The sequence below is a fragment of the Mustela lutreola genome, chromosome 4 (assembly GCF_030435805.1).
Source record: "Mustela lutreola isolate mMusLut2 chromosome 4, mMusLut2.pri, whole genome shotgun sequence".
Classification (NCBI taxonomy): domain Eukaryota; kingdom Metazoa; phylum Chordata; class Mammalia; order Carnivora; family Mustelidae; genus Mustela; species Mustela lutreola.
Window position 1 is genome coordinate 130735284 of NC_081293.1, and position 17184 is coordinate 130752467.

The 17184-nt window shown below is 37.1% G+C and overlaps 1 protein-coding gene across 3 annotated transcripts in view; it reads left to right on the plus strand.

The window, feature by feature from the left end:
- ANKIB1 (ankyrin repeat and IBR domain containing 1) overlaps positions 1-17184 on the plus strand; it is a 148760-nt gene that overhangs the window by 57705 nt on the left and 73871 nt on the right. For all 3 annotated transcript variants that reach the window (XM_059171088.1, XM_059171091.1, XM_059171089.1), the window contains exon 3: positions 9974-10274. In XM_059171088.1, the coding sequence (XP_059027071.1) occupies positions 9974-10274 (301 nt within the window). The remainder of the gene's footprint in view (positions 1-9973; positions 10275-17184) is intronic.

Genomic DNA, 17184 nt, shown 5'->3' on the forward strand with positions numbered 1-17184 from the left:
TTTTTTTTTAAGGATTTTATTTATTTATTTGACAGAGATCACAAGTAGGCAGAGAGGCAGGCAGAGAGAAAGAAGCAGGCTCCCTGCTGAGCAGAGAGCCCAATGCCGATGCCGATGCCGATGCCAATGCCAATGCCAGGCTCAATCCTAGGACCCTGGGATCATGACCTGAGCCTAAGGCAGAGGCTTTAACCCACTGAGCCACCCAGGCGCCCCCAGTTATATCCTTTTTAATATTTTTTCTATCATGGCAAAACTGTAACAATACTCTTTTGGCTGTATTACTCTGTTTGACTTCTAAAGGTCCCTTGACCTTGCCCTCATTTTACCCAGCCAGCCTAATTTCTCATTACTTTCTTAACAAGGTTTTATCAGTGACACTTGTTGACTGACTTCCTTTGTGCTCTCCCACCTTTAGAAATGCCACCCCGTTAGCTTTTATTCCTGTTGCTCTTTGATTCTCAAATGTCTTCTTTCTTCTCTGATTCCCTCTCCTTTAAATCCTAACTTGGTTTCTGCCCTTTTCATGAATATACCTACAACTACTCTGACCTGCAGGGGTTTTTTTGTTTTCTGAATTCCTGCAACTTAGATTTTAAACCATCTTATTTTAAACCATCTTATTATTGTTAAACTCCTCTTCTCCACTCTATTGTAAAGATTGTAAATACAGTTTTAGACACATAGTAATGTTCTCAATAGATTAACTATTGAATACTTAAACCATTAAAACTTTTTGTTAAAGCTGAGTATCGTCAGTGAGATTACAGAACTGTTGATTTGTTTTAGCTTCCTAACATTGAACTACTATAATATTTAGTATCAAGTCTTATAATATGATTAATTAAAACTTGCTTGGAATACTAAAGTAAAATACAGTATTTTTTTTGAAAGATTTTATTTATTTATTTGACAGAGAGATCACAAGTAGGCAGAGAGGCAGGCAGAGAGACGCAGGGTCGGGGGGTTGGGGGGTAGGCAGGCTCCACACTGAGTAGAGAGCCTGATGTGGGGCTCAATCCCAGGATCTTGAAATGATGATCTGAGCTGAAGGCAGAGGCTTAACCCACTGAGCCACCCAGGCGCCCCTAACACAGTGATTCTTAAAGTATGTAGGAGGACTCTTAGATCCTGAGATGCTTTTAGGAGTTACACGAGGCCAAATCTATTTTTGTACTAATACTAAAGTATTATTTGCCTTTTTCACTGTGTTGACATTTGCAGTGAAAGTGCAAAATAAATGGGAAATAAAACTGCTGATGCCTGTAGATGAATTAAAACCTGGTACACAACCTTTGTAGTAATCGTTGTATTCATCACGGCTGGCCACTTGCAGTTTTTAAAAAAAAACCAATTTCACTTAAAAATATCCTTGTTGAAGCAGTAAAAGTTACTTCTTTTACTTAAACTTACTGTTTTTAATTATTCTCCATCATTGAGTATAGTACGAAAAAAGTTGATTGGTTTGATTTCAGATTTTACATTGCAAGTAACACAAGAAATGGCCACTTGTTGAATTTTTGGTATAGTATCAAATATGAATATTCAGGCACTTTAGACTACTAATTTTAGAAAAGGTATTTTAGAATTCTGGTCCTTTTTCTAACTATATAGAGGCTAGATTTTCCTTATATTCTTTGAACCAAAACGACACATCACAACAGATAGAATGCTATGAGAATTTGTCTTCTGTTAGCTAGACCTGAAAAGAAATTTATAAATGTGTAAAATAGTGCCATTCCTCTCACTTAATTTTTGTTTATAAGTATAGTTTTTTTTCATTTTAATATGTCAAGATTATTTAATATATAATGGCTTTTTTCTGAATAAGTATCTTTAAATGTCTGTTTTAATTTTTAATATAAACATAAATATATATAACCCACATAAACAAAAGCTTTTAGGAAACTTAACTGATTGTTAAAGTGTAAGAAACCTGTGACCAAAAAATTTAAGAGCTGCTGATTTGGTCAATATTCTTGACTCTTCAAGGCAGGAATATATCTGTCTTTCTCTGTCATGTGGTTATCATTCTATTGAATAAGTAAAGACCTATAGAAAAGATGACATATATTCTCTTTAGTTACAAGTTTGAACTACTTTTATAATTTGGCCATGTGTATTTTACTTAACTTTATATGTTTCATTTCAGCCTAAAGTTTTTGTATATTTTCTTCTTTATTTCCTTTATTGTCTGGAGAGATCAGTGGCTCATAATTTCTTTAGTAAAGCCTTTACATCATATGCTAGAATCAGAAATTATTGTTCTCCTTTCCTAAGGTTAAGCAACTCTGATTTCCTTAATCTGATTTTTTTTTTTGTTTTTTAAAAAATTTAGTTAAGAAAATCATAAATTATTAAATGTTTACTTGCTTTTTGAATTAAGAAATTACTCCCCCCATTTTAAAGATGTTACTTATTTATTTATTTGTTTGTTTGAGAGACAGAGAACAAATGAGAGCTGGGGAGGAACAGAGGGAGAGGGAGAAGGGGAAGACTCCACTGTGAACAGGGAGCCCAAGGTGGAACTCCATCTCATGACCCTGAGATCACAACCTGAGGTGAAACCACGAGTCAGACGCTTAACCAACAGAACCATCCAGGTCCCCCAAGAAATTATTCTTTTTAACACTGTCATGTAGAATAAGGGTAAATGGCACGTATTCATCAGCATTAAATAAAATAGCAAGTCTGTTTTAATTATTTGTGTTTCAGATAGCTTCAGATACTTCACTGTATTTAACCTTGCTAGTCTTTCTAACAAAACTGGCCATTATTTTCTTACGATGCCTCATTTGATGTTAGGCACATGTCTACTGGCTTCAGTATAGTCCCTTGCTCACCTTGGCTAGATTACTAATACATGAAATATATGGATAGACACAGGTATATATATATACTTAGTCAATGACCTAGTGGCCATAGAGTAAAACCTCCATATGGAATAAGACTTTGATTTTATCACCATTTCCTTTAACTTTATGGTACCTATGACAAACAGGCATAACTTTCCTCTCTTGTTAGGCAGGATAATATGGTAAAAATAGTTTACAATTTAGCAGCTAGTTTGGGTCCTTATCTCTCAGAACCCAAATGTTTATTTACATTCTGTCACACCACAGTGCCTCCCTCATAAGAAACTAAATCCATATTCATAAATAGTTACTATTTAATGTAGCAAGAAGACTTAAATTTTGCAGTCATGGTGTCCTGGTTGGGATACATTTTAGTTATATCTCGTGGAAAGTCATGTATAAAATGGGAATTACAGAGACACCTGAGTGGCTCAGTCAGTTAAGCATCTGCCTTTGGCTCAGGTCATGATCCCAGAGTCCTGGGGATCACATCCCACATTGGCCTTCTTGCTCGGCAGGGAGCCCACTTTTCCCTCTGCCTGCCATTCCCCCTGCTTGTGCTCACTCTCCCTCTCTCTCTGGCAAATAAATAATAAAATCTCTAAAAATAAATAAATAAAATGGGAATTATAGTACATATTCTTTAAATTTTATAGAGTAGCTTCTTTGCAAATAATATATAAAACCTTCATTAGAACATATGTTAATATCAAGCTTTGAGAAGTAATGGAGTTTCTAATTTTTGATTTCTGTGTTTTTTTTAAAGGTTTTATATATTTGCCAGAGATAGAGAGAGAGAGTACACACAAGCAGGCAGAGAGGCAGGCAGAGGCAGTGACAGAAGAAGGCTCCCTGCCGAGCAAGGAGCCCGATGCAGGACTTGATCCCAGGACCCTGGGATCATGACCTGAGCCGAAGGCAGCAGCTTAACCAACTGAGCCACCCAGGCATCCCTTGATTTCTATTTTTTACTCTTTCATTTTAGGAGTTATCAAGTTCTTTTAATGGGTTAAATGGATTGAAGTTCTCCTCTCCTCCCCTCCTTGCCTGCAGACTCCATAGGAGGTGGACTTAATTTGTTTTCTTCACAATATGCCCAAGTTTTAGAATAGTACTTGCCAAATAACAACTCCAGTACTTGTTGCATGAAAGCGAATATTTAAATGAAACTGAAGATATGTGTATGTATTAGTGACTGAGAGAATAAGAGTGCTAATGGCAAGAAATTGAGGCTCTGGCAGACTGTTATTTTGGAGGGAGCTCAGTTGAATAGGAGACAATAGTGGAATATGCAAGAGAAGGGGGCCTATAAAGGAGTTAGAATATGGTCTAGTGTTCAGATGAGAACTCAGACAGGGTGATAGAGCATTAATAATTATCACAGAAGTAATAATAGAAGCCCTTTAAGAGAATCATGATTCCACCAGCCAAGTATTCTGTTAATACTTTATGGTTTACAAAGTACCTTCATAGAAGCCATTGAAAGATAGGTAGATGGCTGTGAGAAGAGATTTGCTCTCTAAAAGGAGGGAATGTGTATGAAGAGGAAAATGGATTCAGAACTGAATTTTCTTCCAGTAAGGGGTTAGGAAGTGGAGCTGCTACCAATGGGTAAAGAGAAACTGTGTTAAAAAAAAAAAAAAGAGAGAGAGAGAGAGAGATTTGAGAAGGTGTATACTTATGGAAACCAAGGTAATAGAAAAGTCAGGATATAAATGGATAGTCAGGGGCACCTGAGTGATTCAGTTGATTAAATGTCTGCCTTTGGCTCAGGTCATGATCCCAGAACCTGTGTCGGGCTCCCTGCTCAGTGAGCTTATCTCCCACTCCCTCTGCACCTCCCCTCTCCCCCACATCCCGATTGGTGGCTCACTCTATCAAAAATAAAATCTAAAAAAAAAAAAAAAAAAAAAAAAAGAATAGTCAACTATTTCAGGTTAAAAGCAAAAGTTAAGGATAGTGATGGTGAATTTAGCCATTAGGAAATTTCCTGGGGATGTAAAGAGTGCTATTTCAGTGCTGTGATAAACATGGAGTCATTTGAAAGTGGAGATTAAAGAAGAAATAGAGGTAACAGTGATAAAGAATCTAGAAAAACAAATGGCTCCTGAATGGGTTAGTAGGGTTGAATGAAAGGGATTTTTTTTTTCCAGGTTAATGTTTTTCTTATTCCACCTTTCTAATAGTTATCTTTTGTTCCTATTCCAGAATTAACCTGTGCAAGTAGTAAAATACACTTCATAATTACTGACATTGTTACAGAGAGGGGTCTACCTAAAACTTACATATCAACTAGTTATTATTCCATTATGCATTCATGTACATTAAGGAAGACTCTACTTTTTATACTAAATAGCTGATAGCGGGGCACCTGGTGGCTTAGTGGGTTGAGCCTCTGCCTTCAGCTTAGGTCATGATCTCAGGTCCTGGGATTGAGCTCCTAATCGGGCTCTCTGCTCAGCAGGGAACCTGCTTATCCCTCTCTCTTTGCCTGCCTCTCTGCCTACTTGTGATCTCTGTCAAATAAATAAATAAAATCTTAAAAAAAAAATAGGTGATAGAAAAGTAGTAATGTGAGTGAATAAAATTAGAATATCCACTTTTATAATATTAACACAGAGTATTTATGTAGTTGTGGTACTATGTCCAGTAAATTTAAGGATCTTTCCTGAGTAAATACATATAAAGAAGCTACTTTAATATTTTAACTTGAAGATAGTAAACTTTTTTGTTTGATTAATCAGAGTCTGGCAGTTTGGACAGTTACGCAAACTGTCAACTGCAAATTTGTCAACTGTCAAATCTGTCAACTGCAAAATTATCTATCTCTTCTCTGTATTGGGGAGGATCTGGAAATGTTTAATACGAAAAAGAGAGAGATCTCTCTGTATCAACTGACATTTGTCCAACTTGCATTGAATCCTGTGGTGTAAATGACCCGAGATCTTCTGAACAAACAGAAAGAGAAAAAATAATATATCGGAAATGGGAACAGAAAGGGCTGGATAAAAGTGGTTTAAGCAGAATCTTACGGAATCTGAATTAATTTTAATAATTTCTTCTTAAATTAAATTTTTAAGAAAATGAAATTATTTTCTTAATTTAATGCCACCTAGGAAAGGTTGTAATTTTGAACATGTTTTTAGAATATCATTTTAATTTTAGTTATCCACTACAATCCCACTATTAATTCAACCATTATAAATACATATTATCATCAGTTGTTGACATGGGCAAAATATTGTACGTAGGTTTTCCTTTTTTTTTTTTAACTGTTAAGCCACAATATGGTCATATAAACAAACAAAACTGCCCATGTTACTGCTTCTTTTAAACAACTGTTAGAATTATTTTGTGTGGGGGTGCCTGGGTGGCTCAGTGGGTTAAGCCGCTGCCTTCGGCTCAGGTCATGATCTCGGGGTCCTGGGATCGAGCCCCACGTCGGGTTCTCTGCTCAGCAGGGAGCCTGCTTCCCTCTCTCTCTCTCTCTCTCTCTGCCTGCCTCTCTGCCTCTCTGTCTACTTGTGATCTACTTGTGATCTCTCTCTGTGAAATAAGTGAATGAAATCTTTAAAAAAAAAAAAAAAAAAAAAAGAATTATTTTGTGTGCCCTTCTTGTTTAAGCTATAACATTCAAAGACTTTGTAATGACTTTATAATTATTTATACTTTGAACTATAATATTCATAGATAGACTTTGTAATAACTTTATAATTTTTTATTTTAAAATATACTATGATTTGTTTCCCATTTCTCCTATAAACCAGACATTTGACTGATTCCTTTTTTTTTTTTTTTTAAGATTTTATTTATTTATTTAATAGAGATTATAAGTAGTCAGAGAGGCAGGCAGGGAGAGAGAGGAGGAAGCAGGCTCCCTGCTGAGCAGAGAGCCCGATGTGGGGTTCGATCATAGGACCCTGGGATCATGACCTGAGCCAAAGGCAGAGGCTTAACCCACTGAGCCACCCAGGCGCCCCTGATTCCTAATTTTATTAAAGTAACCCTGGTCATTGTTCCTATAGATTTTTATTTTTTTAAAGACTTAATTATTTTAGAGAGTGTGTATACACGTGTGTGTGCAGAGTTGGGGGTCAGAGGGGGAGAAAATCTCCACCAGACTCCCTGCTGAAGGAGGAGCCCGACATGGGACTCAGACCCACAACCCTGGCTGGGACCATGACCTGAGCCAAAATCAAGAGTTGGACATTTAACCAACTGAGCCACCGAGGCACCTCACAATTTTTATTTCTTTTACATTATTTCCTTTAGTCTAAGTTCTCAGAAGTAGGTTTACATGGTCGAAGGAGATGAACCATCTATTACTTGTTAATGAGCTATTTATTATGTAATTTTCCCAGTATCACATGAAGTGACAGAATTAGGATTAGAGCCTAACACTCTGTCCTAGATGCTATGTTCTTGATCAGTTCTTGATCTTACTACACTGCTGTCTTGAGAGATCTAGAGTGTTGTCTTAAGAGATCTCCAATGTTATGTCACCAATCTAGGTCAGAAGAATAATATACATTCAGTTCATCTGTCAAAGTTATAGCAAGAAATTGGTGTGTCTGACAGTATGGGATATTAGACCTGCCTTAGTGGTAGACAGAAACAGATGTGTAAGAAAGTAACTATAATGCAGTGTAATGAGTTATATAATTCAGATGCTGTATGAAAACAAGGAAGTGACCAAACTGGAGGAAGGAACATAGTGTAAAGAGGCTTCTAAATAGGACTGGGTTTGTTTAGATAGTCTCCGTTAGTTTCTAGGAAGCCAAACAGCAGAGCAAGCAATGAAGAACCTACATGGGTACTGTGAGGATTAGAAGGCCATAAAGGCTATGTTGGACTGTAGAGAAAATATGTACAAGTGGGGCTTTCTGAGGAAATTTTACTGAAACTTGGGACCTGGGCTAACAGACAAGCTTTGGAAATTAAACTGTGACTGAATAAAGATTGAGAACTCCAGAGAGATTTACCTCCCAGGAGATAGATGTTTACATTTGAAGGAGGATGAGGAGTGGATAAGACCTGAGACCATGAAGATACTCCCTGTGTCGTAAAATTCAGATGCTAGTCTTTTCATCCCCTGAGAGATACACACAAGATCTTCCCTAGGATCTTTTGTTTACACTCAACGATAGGCTTTTCTACCCTGCCTCCAGACAGGAGGAGTCTGCTGTATAACCTTCCAGAATCTTATTTTCAGGGCTCCTTGCTATATTAACTTGTTATTACTGCTGTGACAAAGTACCACAAACTTAAAAACTTAACACAAATTTATTATATTAAAGCTCTAGAGATCAGAAGTCTGAAGTGTTCTGTTGGACTAAACTCAGGGTGTTAGCAGGGCTGCATTCCTTCTGGATGTTCTAGGGTAGAATCAATACCTTCCTTCCTTTCCCAGCTTCTTAAAGCTGCCTACACTTTTTGGCTTGTGGGTCCTTCCTCCATCTTTAAAAGAAACCATCTTAGCTTCCTACCATCTTCCAATCTCTCTTTGACTCATGAGCCTCCTGTCTTCCTCTTGAAAGGGCTTGTGATTGCATTGGGTTCACTTGGTTAATCCAGGCTAATTTTCCATGTTAAGAACCTCAACTTAACCACACCACTAACGTCTTTTCACATGTCAGGTACAATATTCTTGGGTTCCAGGGATTAAGACATGGATCTTTTAGGGGTGGGGACCTTATTCTGCCTACCATACTCACCTATAGTGCAGATCCCACTACATATAGAGTAATGTCTGATCTGGCTTTAATTGCAATTTCCCAGTGGGAAGAATTGAGGTATGAGGAACTGACATAATTTATTACAAGTAATGGTAATTTATTTGTTCCTGCTCTGGCAACACCATGTCTACTTTCAGGACAGCTCAAATCAATGTAGTGCTAAAACCCTGATAGACTGTTTTTGAAGGGCTCTACTAGACTCCTGAATGATAAGAACAGGAAAAGTCCAGAGTTGTCTGGGATCTTCTGCCTTAGGACCTCCAACTTAACCTTTTTCTCATAAGAGCTTTCCAGGTTGGCTATCTCATTCAAATTGCAGAGTCCATTCTAGCATCTTTATTGTCAGTTTTTTCTGTCAGACCCATATGTTTAAGCTAAAACTAACCTAAAAGCAATCCAGATATAACTAGGGGTTAGAATTTGGCTCCGCTGCCTTCCCTTTGCTGTTCTGTACTTGGACATAAAATGCAAATGATACCAGCCCTCCACAGTAAATGTAGGCACTCATCTTCAGATACGGGAGTTATATTCCCATTTCATAATGTATTTGTGTGTTTTCTAGTATAGGCTGACTGTATTATAGCGGGTTTTTTTTTTTCCCCAGTTCATTTTCCAGTATCTTATAGCCACTGAATTGGCTCAACTATTAGTCCTATGATCCTAGTTCAAGGATGTATTAGGGAGCTAAGCATAACTGTCAGATCTAGGTTTGGCATTAGTTAAGGGAGCTCACCTAAACCTATCATTGGTAAAGGCTACCCACTTGGAATTAAATCTTGCTCTTCTAGAACTGACCACAACTTACCCCCTCAAAAAGTATTATACTGTGTAAGTAGCACTGGCCAATGATTTTTAGAGAAAAATTTTTTCTAGATTTAAAAGTTAGTCCTAGCCTTATGCACTACTTCCTGTGCTTATATTGATTGTCACTGTCCTTATTAAGTAAAGATGTAACTAAGAAATGGGGCAGAACAATAAAGAAAAGAAAAGAAAAGTTGGTGTGGAATGTTTAATAATGTATACTCAGGCATTCATGTGAGTGACATATGAGTCTCATGCAGCCCTTCCTGTTCCTTTCCTCCCTCTGCCCCTTCCTTTTTCTTCACTTCTCCTTTGTTTTTCCTCCCTTTTCTTTTCTCTTCCATCCCCCTCTCTTATTAGCAAATACCATAAAGATACTCACCCTTCTTTCTCTTAGTATTTTGTTCTAGAATGGAGTTTTTAATAAGTGTAAGAATTAGTCATACAGCTTATTTTGAAAAAAGCTTCAGTAGACATTTTATTAACAGCTTAGAAGTGAGTGTATCTTTTAAATTTATCTTCTGTGTGTGTTCTTTTTTCAAGACGAGACACTGGTTTTCATTTTTTTCTTTACCATTTTAGGACTTTTCTTTTTGGTAGAGATGGAAATCCAAATAAACGGAATGTGCACAATGAAACGTCTATGCATTTGTTATGTATGGGACCTCAAATTATGATATCTGAAGGTGCCCTTCATCCTCGCTTAGCACGGCCTGCAGAAGATGATTTCAGAAGAGCAGATTGTCTGCAGATGATCTTAAGGTGGAAAGGAGCAAAACTTGACCAAGGAGAATATGAGAGAGCAGCTATTGATGCCGTTGATAACAAAAAAAACACACCCCTGCACTATGCCGCTGCCTCAGGGATGAAAACCTGTGTTGAGGTAAAACTGTTTTTTAATATTCTACATTCTGTAAAATTTGTGTCTTGGTAACATGTAATAATCAGAGTTTTCTTTGCTTATCTTAACAGTTACTTCAGTCCTTTTTGTCTTCTTTACGGTTCTAAGAGAATCTGGATATCTTTTAAATAAAGTCATTCCGCTGTTTTAGGGAAAGATTCAAAATAAACCCATGAACAGTCCCCCTTGGGACTAAAATGGAGTCAAGAGCAATTAAAAATTAGCTAACATTCCTGAAGATCACAGTCATCAATTAAACACTATACTTATTATAGAAGTTCTTTTATATAGATATATTAAAGTGTGAGTGGGGAGCATTATAGGTTCGATCATAGAGTATCTAAGTTACCAAACCTTAGACCTTTGATGGAAGAGCAGTGATCCTTATCAGATTAAAATATATACCTGAAAATTTAATACTTCTTTAATGTTACTCACATATATATTTTATACTTCTAAATAGACAAAGATATTAAAAATATAAATGTCTTTCATTTTCTTATGCATTTTAAAAGATTACAGCCTATTATATGATTTCTTTAGTGTATCTGAAGTGACAGTTCTTTTTACTTTAAAAATCCTTCTGATCTTATCTTTTGTTTATGCTATTAGTTATGATACTGGTTTATCTTTTAGAATCTTAGTCATTTTATCTCTTGGGGTTTTCTCACCTTTGCCCACTAGTAAGTTAGTGACAGTCATTATCTTGAAACTATTTTTATAAGCAGTGCTTTCTAACATTGATTTACAGTGTGGTGGAAGGATGTCCTAGGATTGGTGGGGTGGGGGGTAGGTGTGCACCTATCAGTAGAATTCCTGAGACTTTTTACACAAATCTTTTTTTTTCCCAGATTTTATTTATTTATTTGACAGAGAGAGAGAGAGAGATCACAAGTAGGCAGAGAGGCAGACAGAGAGAGGTGGGGAAGCAGACTCCCTGCTGAGCAGAGGGCCTGGTGCGGGGCTCGATCCCAGGACCCTGAGATCTTGACCTGAGCCAAAGAGGCTTAACCCACCGAGCACCCAGGTGCCTTTTTGTATATTCTTTTCTCACCTCCTATGAAAGAATCTCTGCTGAAGTGACTCATCATTATTGATGGGGTTGCATTGTATTTCTCAAGTGAGTTAGAGTAGAAAATAGCTTATTCTTGATAGTAATAATAATTCTTTTATTTTACTGCTTTAATATCTTGCTTCCAAAAATTCTTTTATAAGCATTTCTTTAGTACATGTTGATTTTGAAGTATGTGTACAGTGACATGCTTATTAAACTGTTCCCAAAAATTGAGTGCAGTGCTTTTACCAGTATTATTTTTTGCTCAGTGAAGGAAATTAGTGCTAGGTTTATTCTGAATTGACAGTCCTGATTTGCTTTGTGTGAATGAATGTGTGCGTGTGTTTTAACTTTGATCTGTCAACGTATCACATTCATAAATCACACCATTTGGTAACTGTTTTCATTTTCTATATTCAGAGGAATTAATTGACTTAATAAAACATCCCAAATAGAACCCTATAAATACCTTGGTTGAATTTATTCTAGTTTTCCTCAGCAAATTCCCGCATATCCTTTTACCTATATAAAGGTAATCTCTTACGTATACTTGACTATATACTTGCCCAGCTTTAGGCCTTGATTGACTTTTTATAATGCTTACTATTCATTAAACTAGAAGAAGTTCCAACATACTTTAATTTTCAGAGCTCTTAGTGTGTTTACTAATACTAGTACATAAAATAAATGTCTTGAAATATAGAATCTAATAATTGTACTTCTTACAGTATTAATCTGTAGGTATCTTCATGTGATATCATATTCCTTGAGTTAAAAAGAGTGTATGAAGTATTAATTTTTTCATAAAGCTAAGAGATCATAGTATGGTAAAGAGAGCACTGGTTTCTAGTTTTGGTCTTTACAGTGACTGTCTACTAAACATCTTTGAGATTATCAATTCCAGCCATCCAAGAGAAAACTATCTGTATTATCTCAAAAGACCTCTTTGAACACTAATTTTCTATTGATCTTTGATTGCTCTAAAATATATCCCATTTTCAGTGTAGGGGCTTTAAGGCTAAACTGATTATTTTACTCCATAGTTAAGGCCAGTCTGTTTTGTTTTGTTTTGTTTTGTTTTGAACTCTCTTATCTATGGAAATATGCCTTCTCTAGTGGTTCAAAATGTTTTTCTCTCTATGTTTATTTAAAGAGAGACTTGGTAACTCATCAGGTGACAATGTCATATATACATTTAATAATTTAAACAGTTCTTTATGGCTCATTATTTTGAACCATAGAAATAAAATATTAACCTTAAACTTTCCTAATCTTCTTACCGTAATTGTAAGTTAAAAGTACATATCATATACATACACACAATCACACCAAGAACCTCTTAACTATGCAGTTCTTCTGGCAACTTCCAGGTATGAAGATACCGGTGGATTGATATAAGTTATTGCAATGGAATATCTAGCCCTGAAGTTCCTCATGCTATCTTGCTGCCTAGTTGACTTCCTTGTATTTATATTCCAAGAGTCTGTCAAATTCAACATACCAAAAACTGTACTCAGTCTTTGTAACCTCTAGCTCCTCCTCGTGACTGCCTTCTATTACTGACACCATCATTATACGTATATCTAATACTGATACCCGAATTTACCTTGGCCTGGTTTTTGTCTTTGTGTTTGTCTTTTTGCATCAAACTCATGCCACTCATTTGCAGAATAGAGCTATATGGACTGTACAGGCTGGATTTGGCTCACAGTTTGCACTGGACCCTGTATTATGCAAAGAATTGGAAGAGAAAAGCAAAGATTTTTTGGTAAAATTACAAAGATTACAAAGAATTTTTAAAATGTTGGTTAATAGATGCCCAGTACAAAAAAAATGGAACTCCATTAAAACAAATCTTACAAGAATTTAGCTCAATAAATAATACACTTTTTTCTTAGTTGCTGAGTTTTTGTGTTTCTATTTCTTTGGAATACAGATGGACTTTGGAGTAGAATGGTGGGTTAGGTCTATTAGCATGGCCCAATTAAAAGCCCAGTGATTTTTCTCCCCTTGGCCGACTTCCTAAGAGCCGGCCCTAGTCATTAAGCCTCATTTTATTTATATTAGTGCTTTTCCTGTCATAGTGATTCAATACATGGTTGATGTGTGGAGGTTTATTGCTTTTGATAGTGTTTCATTCTTTGTGAAAAGTATTTTTTAAAATGAGCATTATCTTAGATATTTCCTATGCACCTCTGTCCCAGTTGCTTATTCAAAGCTTTAAGTGTAGCTACTTATTGTCAGATCAAATAGAGGTCAGTAGAAAACTGAAGGTGGTAAGTCACTTTTCCCTTTACAGCCATAAGGCCTCTTTGACACTTTGGCAGCTATCAGAGCATTTCACACTTCAATGAAAAGCCCTAAAAACCATTCACAGATCAACCTGAAGAGTTTTACTTAATTATATTATGTTTTTAGCACATGGAGTTTTAAAACTGAAAAGACTACAGAAGTTGTAGTCCCAGCTCGACAATTTAGTTACTTTGGTTTTCTAATATTTATTAAAATAAGCTATGATTTCCTTATTGCCTCCAAAATATTAATGATGCAAAAGCTGTATTAATTATTTGAGCAGTAAATGTTATAGGCATTGAAGGGAAAAGAAGACCATTTTAATTTTACTTATCCTGGAAGATTACATGGGTACTAGTATGATTTGAGTAGGTAAGATTTCAGTATTTGGAGGAAGATGCTTAAAATGTGCCCCTCAGGGGGCACCTGAGTGGCTCCGTGGGTTAAGCCTCTGCCTTTGGCTCAGGTCATGATCTCAGGGTCCTGGGATCGAGTCCTGCTTTGGGCTCTCTGCTCAGCAGGGAGCCTGCTTCCCCCTCTCTCTGCCTGCCTCTCTGCCTACTTGTGATCTTCCTCTCTCTGTCATGTAAATTTAAAAAAAAAAAAAAAAGTGCACCTCAGACCTGCGGCATCACTTAGCCTTGGGATCTTGTTATAAATACGAAGAATGGGCCCACCAGGCCTCCAGATTCTAAATCAGAGTCTCTGGGGCTGTACTCACACCAAGTTTTAAGCAAATTCCTCTGGTTATATGTTTACATGTCAGAGTTTGAGAAGCACTGTCGTAGGTCTCAGACATATGCAGGTTAAAGTATTTTGCAGAAGAGTGATTAGACAGATAACTTAAAATGAAGATAGAGGCCATACCAAGTAGAAAATACTAATGTCAAGGTTAATAATTTGGAATTTATTTATAGAAAACTGAGCCATCAACATTTTTGATTGGAAAAGTACTATTATGAAAGCAAATATAGTAAGATTAGCCTAATGGTGGTTATGTACAATAGATTAGAATGGCGGACTTGTAAAACATTGTTTTGAAGCCTTGCTACACAAAGGATGGTCCTCAGATTGGCATTGGCATCAGTTATTTAGGAAACTTCTTGGAAACGCAAAGTCTCTGGGCTGGTTCCAGACCAGATGAATCTGAATCTGTAGTTTTGGGTTTTTTTAAGATTTTTAAAATTTATTTTGGAGAAAGAGAGAGAGAACAGAGGGAGGAGCAGAGAGAGAGGGAGAAATAGACTCCCCACTGAGCGAGGAGCTTGATACAGGGCTTACTCCCAGAACTCTGCGATCATGACCAGATCCAAAATCCAGAGTCCGGTTCTTAACATACTGAGTCACCCAGGCATCCCCTGAATCTGTAGTTTAACAAGATTCCAAAGTGATTCATATTCGCATTAAGGTTTGAGAAGCCCTGACTTAGAGCGTAATTAGTGGGACACCTACAATGGAATCATAACACTTTTTGTAGAAAGTACATATATCTAATCCCCACCCTGGTTCCCTCTAATATGATTGTCAGGCCATCTGGATGATTCTCACACAGTTTGAAAACTTTTGTGCTGGAATAGTGGTTGTAAACTGGCTGCACCAAAAAAAATCCCATAGTGTAGACCGTGTCTCAAATCAATAAAGTTGGCATTTCTGAGGGTAGAGCCCAAACATATCAGTATTTGAAACTTCAAATTCTTCAGCTGATTCCAGTGGTCAGCCAAGGTTGAAAACCAGTGTAGTAGAGGGAGTGACAGGTTTTAGATTATTATACTAATTCTGGTAGGAACTGATAAAGAGACTCGATTTGTATGGTGGTTTTGGAATCAGAAAGGGTAAGGTTGATGCAAGGGACATTGTGAGGACTTGGTAGCATTTGGTAACTTGGTAAGTTGACAAAAGACAGCAGGGGAGACTAAGGGTTTAAAATGATGGAGAGTTTGAGGGCCCCCAGCTGGCTCAGTTGGTAGAGCACAGAGCACGTGACTCTTAGGATCATGAGTTCAAGCCCCTCCTTGGGCCTAGAGCTTGCTTAAAAAAGTTAAATGTGTGCAATTTTTAAAAAATGATGGAGGCTTTAAAATGTTAATGTTAAGCTATCTTTGGGTGATAGAGTTTTTCTTTTATTGGTTTTCTACCTTTTCTGTAGCGATCTGATATTATTGTTTATAATTAGAGTAGAATAAATTATTTTTAATTAGAATGAGCATGGTTTTGAACCTGGCTCACTTTGAAGCCTGCTGACAATTAACAGACATTTTAAAAGTGAGATGAGATAAGGGAATTTGCTGAAAGGAAGGGAGAACATACTGAGTTTTCATTTAGAAGGATGGAAATTGAGGTCTTAGGTGTTTCAGGCTATTGAAAATTAGTACTAGTTCTTTGAGGGTAAAGAATATAAATTTAGGGGCACCTGGGTAGCTCAGTCATTAAGCGCCTGCCTTTGGCTCAGGTCACGATCCTAGGTCCTGGGATCGAGTCCCACATCAGGCTTCCTGCTCAGCAGTCCCACTCCCCCTGCTTGTGTTTTCTCTCTTGCTGTGCCTCTCTCTGTCAAATAAATAAAATCTTTTAAAAAAAAATAAATTTAGAATTAAGTGTCATCAGCATAGAGTTGATAACTAAAAACTAAAAACAAGGTAGAGGTGAGAAATCCAAGGAAAGATTTAGATTATAGACAAAACTAGAGTTAAAGTCACAGCGCCTATTTGGAGAATGCCTGTGTTTAGAGTGAGTGAAAAGAAGTGGCCTGTGAAGCAAATAGAAAAAAAAAAGCAGAGAAGGGGTGCCTGGGTGGCTCAGTGGGTTAAAGCCAGCGTTTGTCATCCTTTCCTTTAGGCCTCCTTTGCTGCTCCCTGTCAGAGATGAAGACACAGAGGCAAAAGCCACACCTTCGAGCAGTCTTTCATCAGAAGCCCTGGGTGATGGGGCGCCTGGGTGGCTCAGTGGGTTAAAGTCTCTGCCTTCGGCTAGGGTCATGATCCCAGGGTCCTGGGAGGGAGACCCGCAGCCGGCTCTCTGCTCAGCAGGGAGCCTGCTTTCTCCTCTCTCTCTCTACCAGCCTCTCTGCTTACTTGTGGTCTCTGTCAAATGAATAAATAAAATCTTAAAAAGAAAAAAAAAAAGAAAGAAAGAAAAAGAAAAAGCAGAGAAGAGAACTGGTATAATACTGTCATAGATACCAAGAGAAGATTTCAGGAGGAGGAGGTAATCAGTCATGTGACATGCTGCAAAAAGGTAAAGCAGTTAGAAGACTGAGAAAAGCTGTTGAATTTGAGAGTACTAATGATTTTCAGAAGTAATGTTTTAGTGAAATGGTCAGGATAGAAGTCAGACTTCTGGGAACAATTGAGTCTTTTCTAAGGAAGTGGAGAGATCGTGGGTGTCTGTCACCAATTTGAAAAATGTGGTTAAGAAAGAAAGGAAAATATTAGGAAAGTAACTGGAAGGATAACAGAATTAAGGAAAGAACACCTGTACCAGAAAGAGTGAAGATAGAGGGGTAATGGAGTACTCAAGGTCATATAGGAAATAGAGATGAAGAAATGG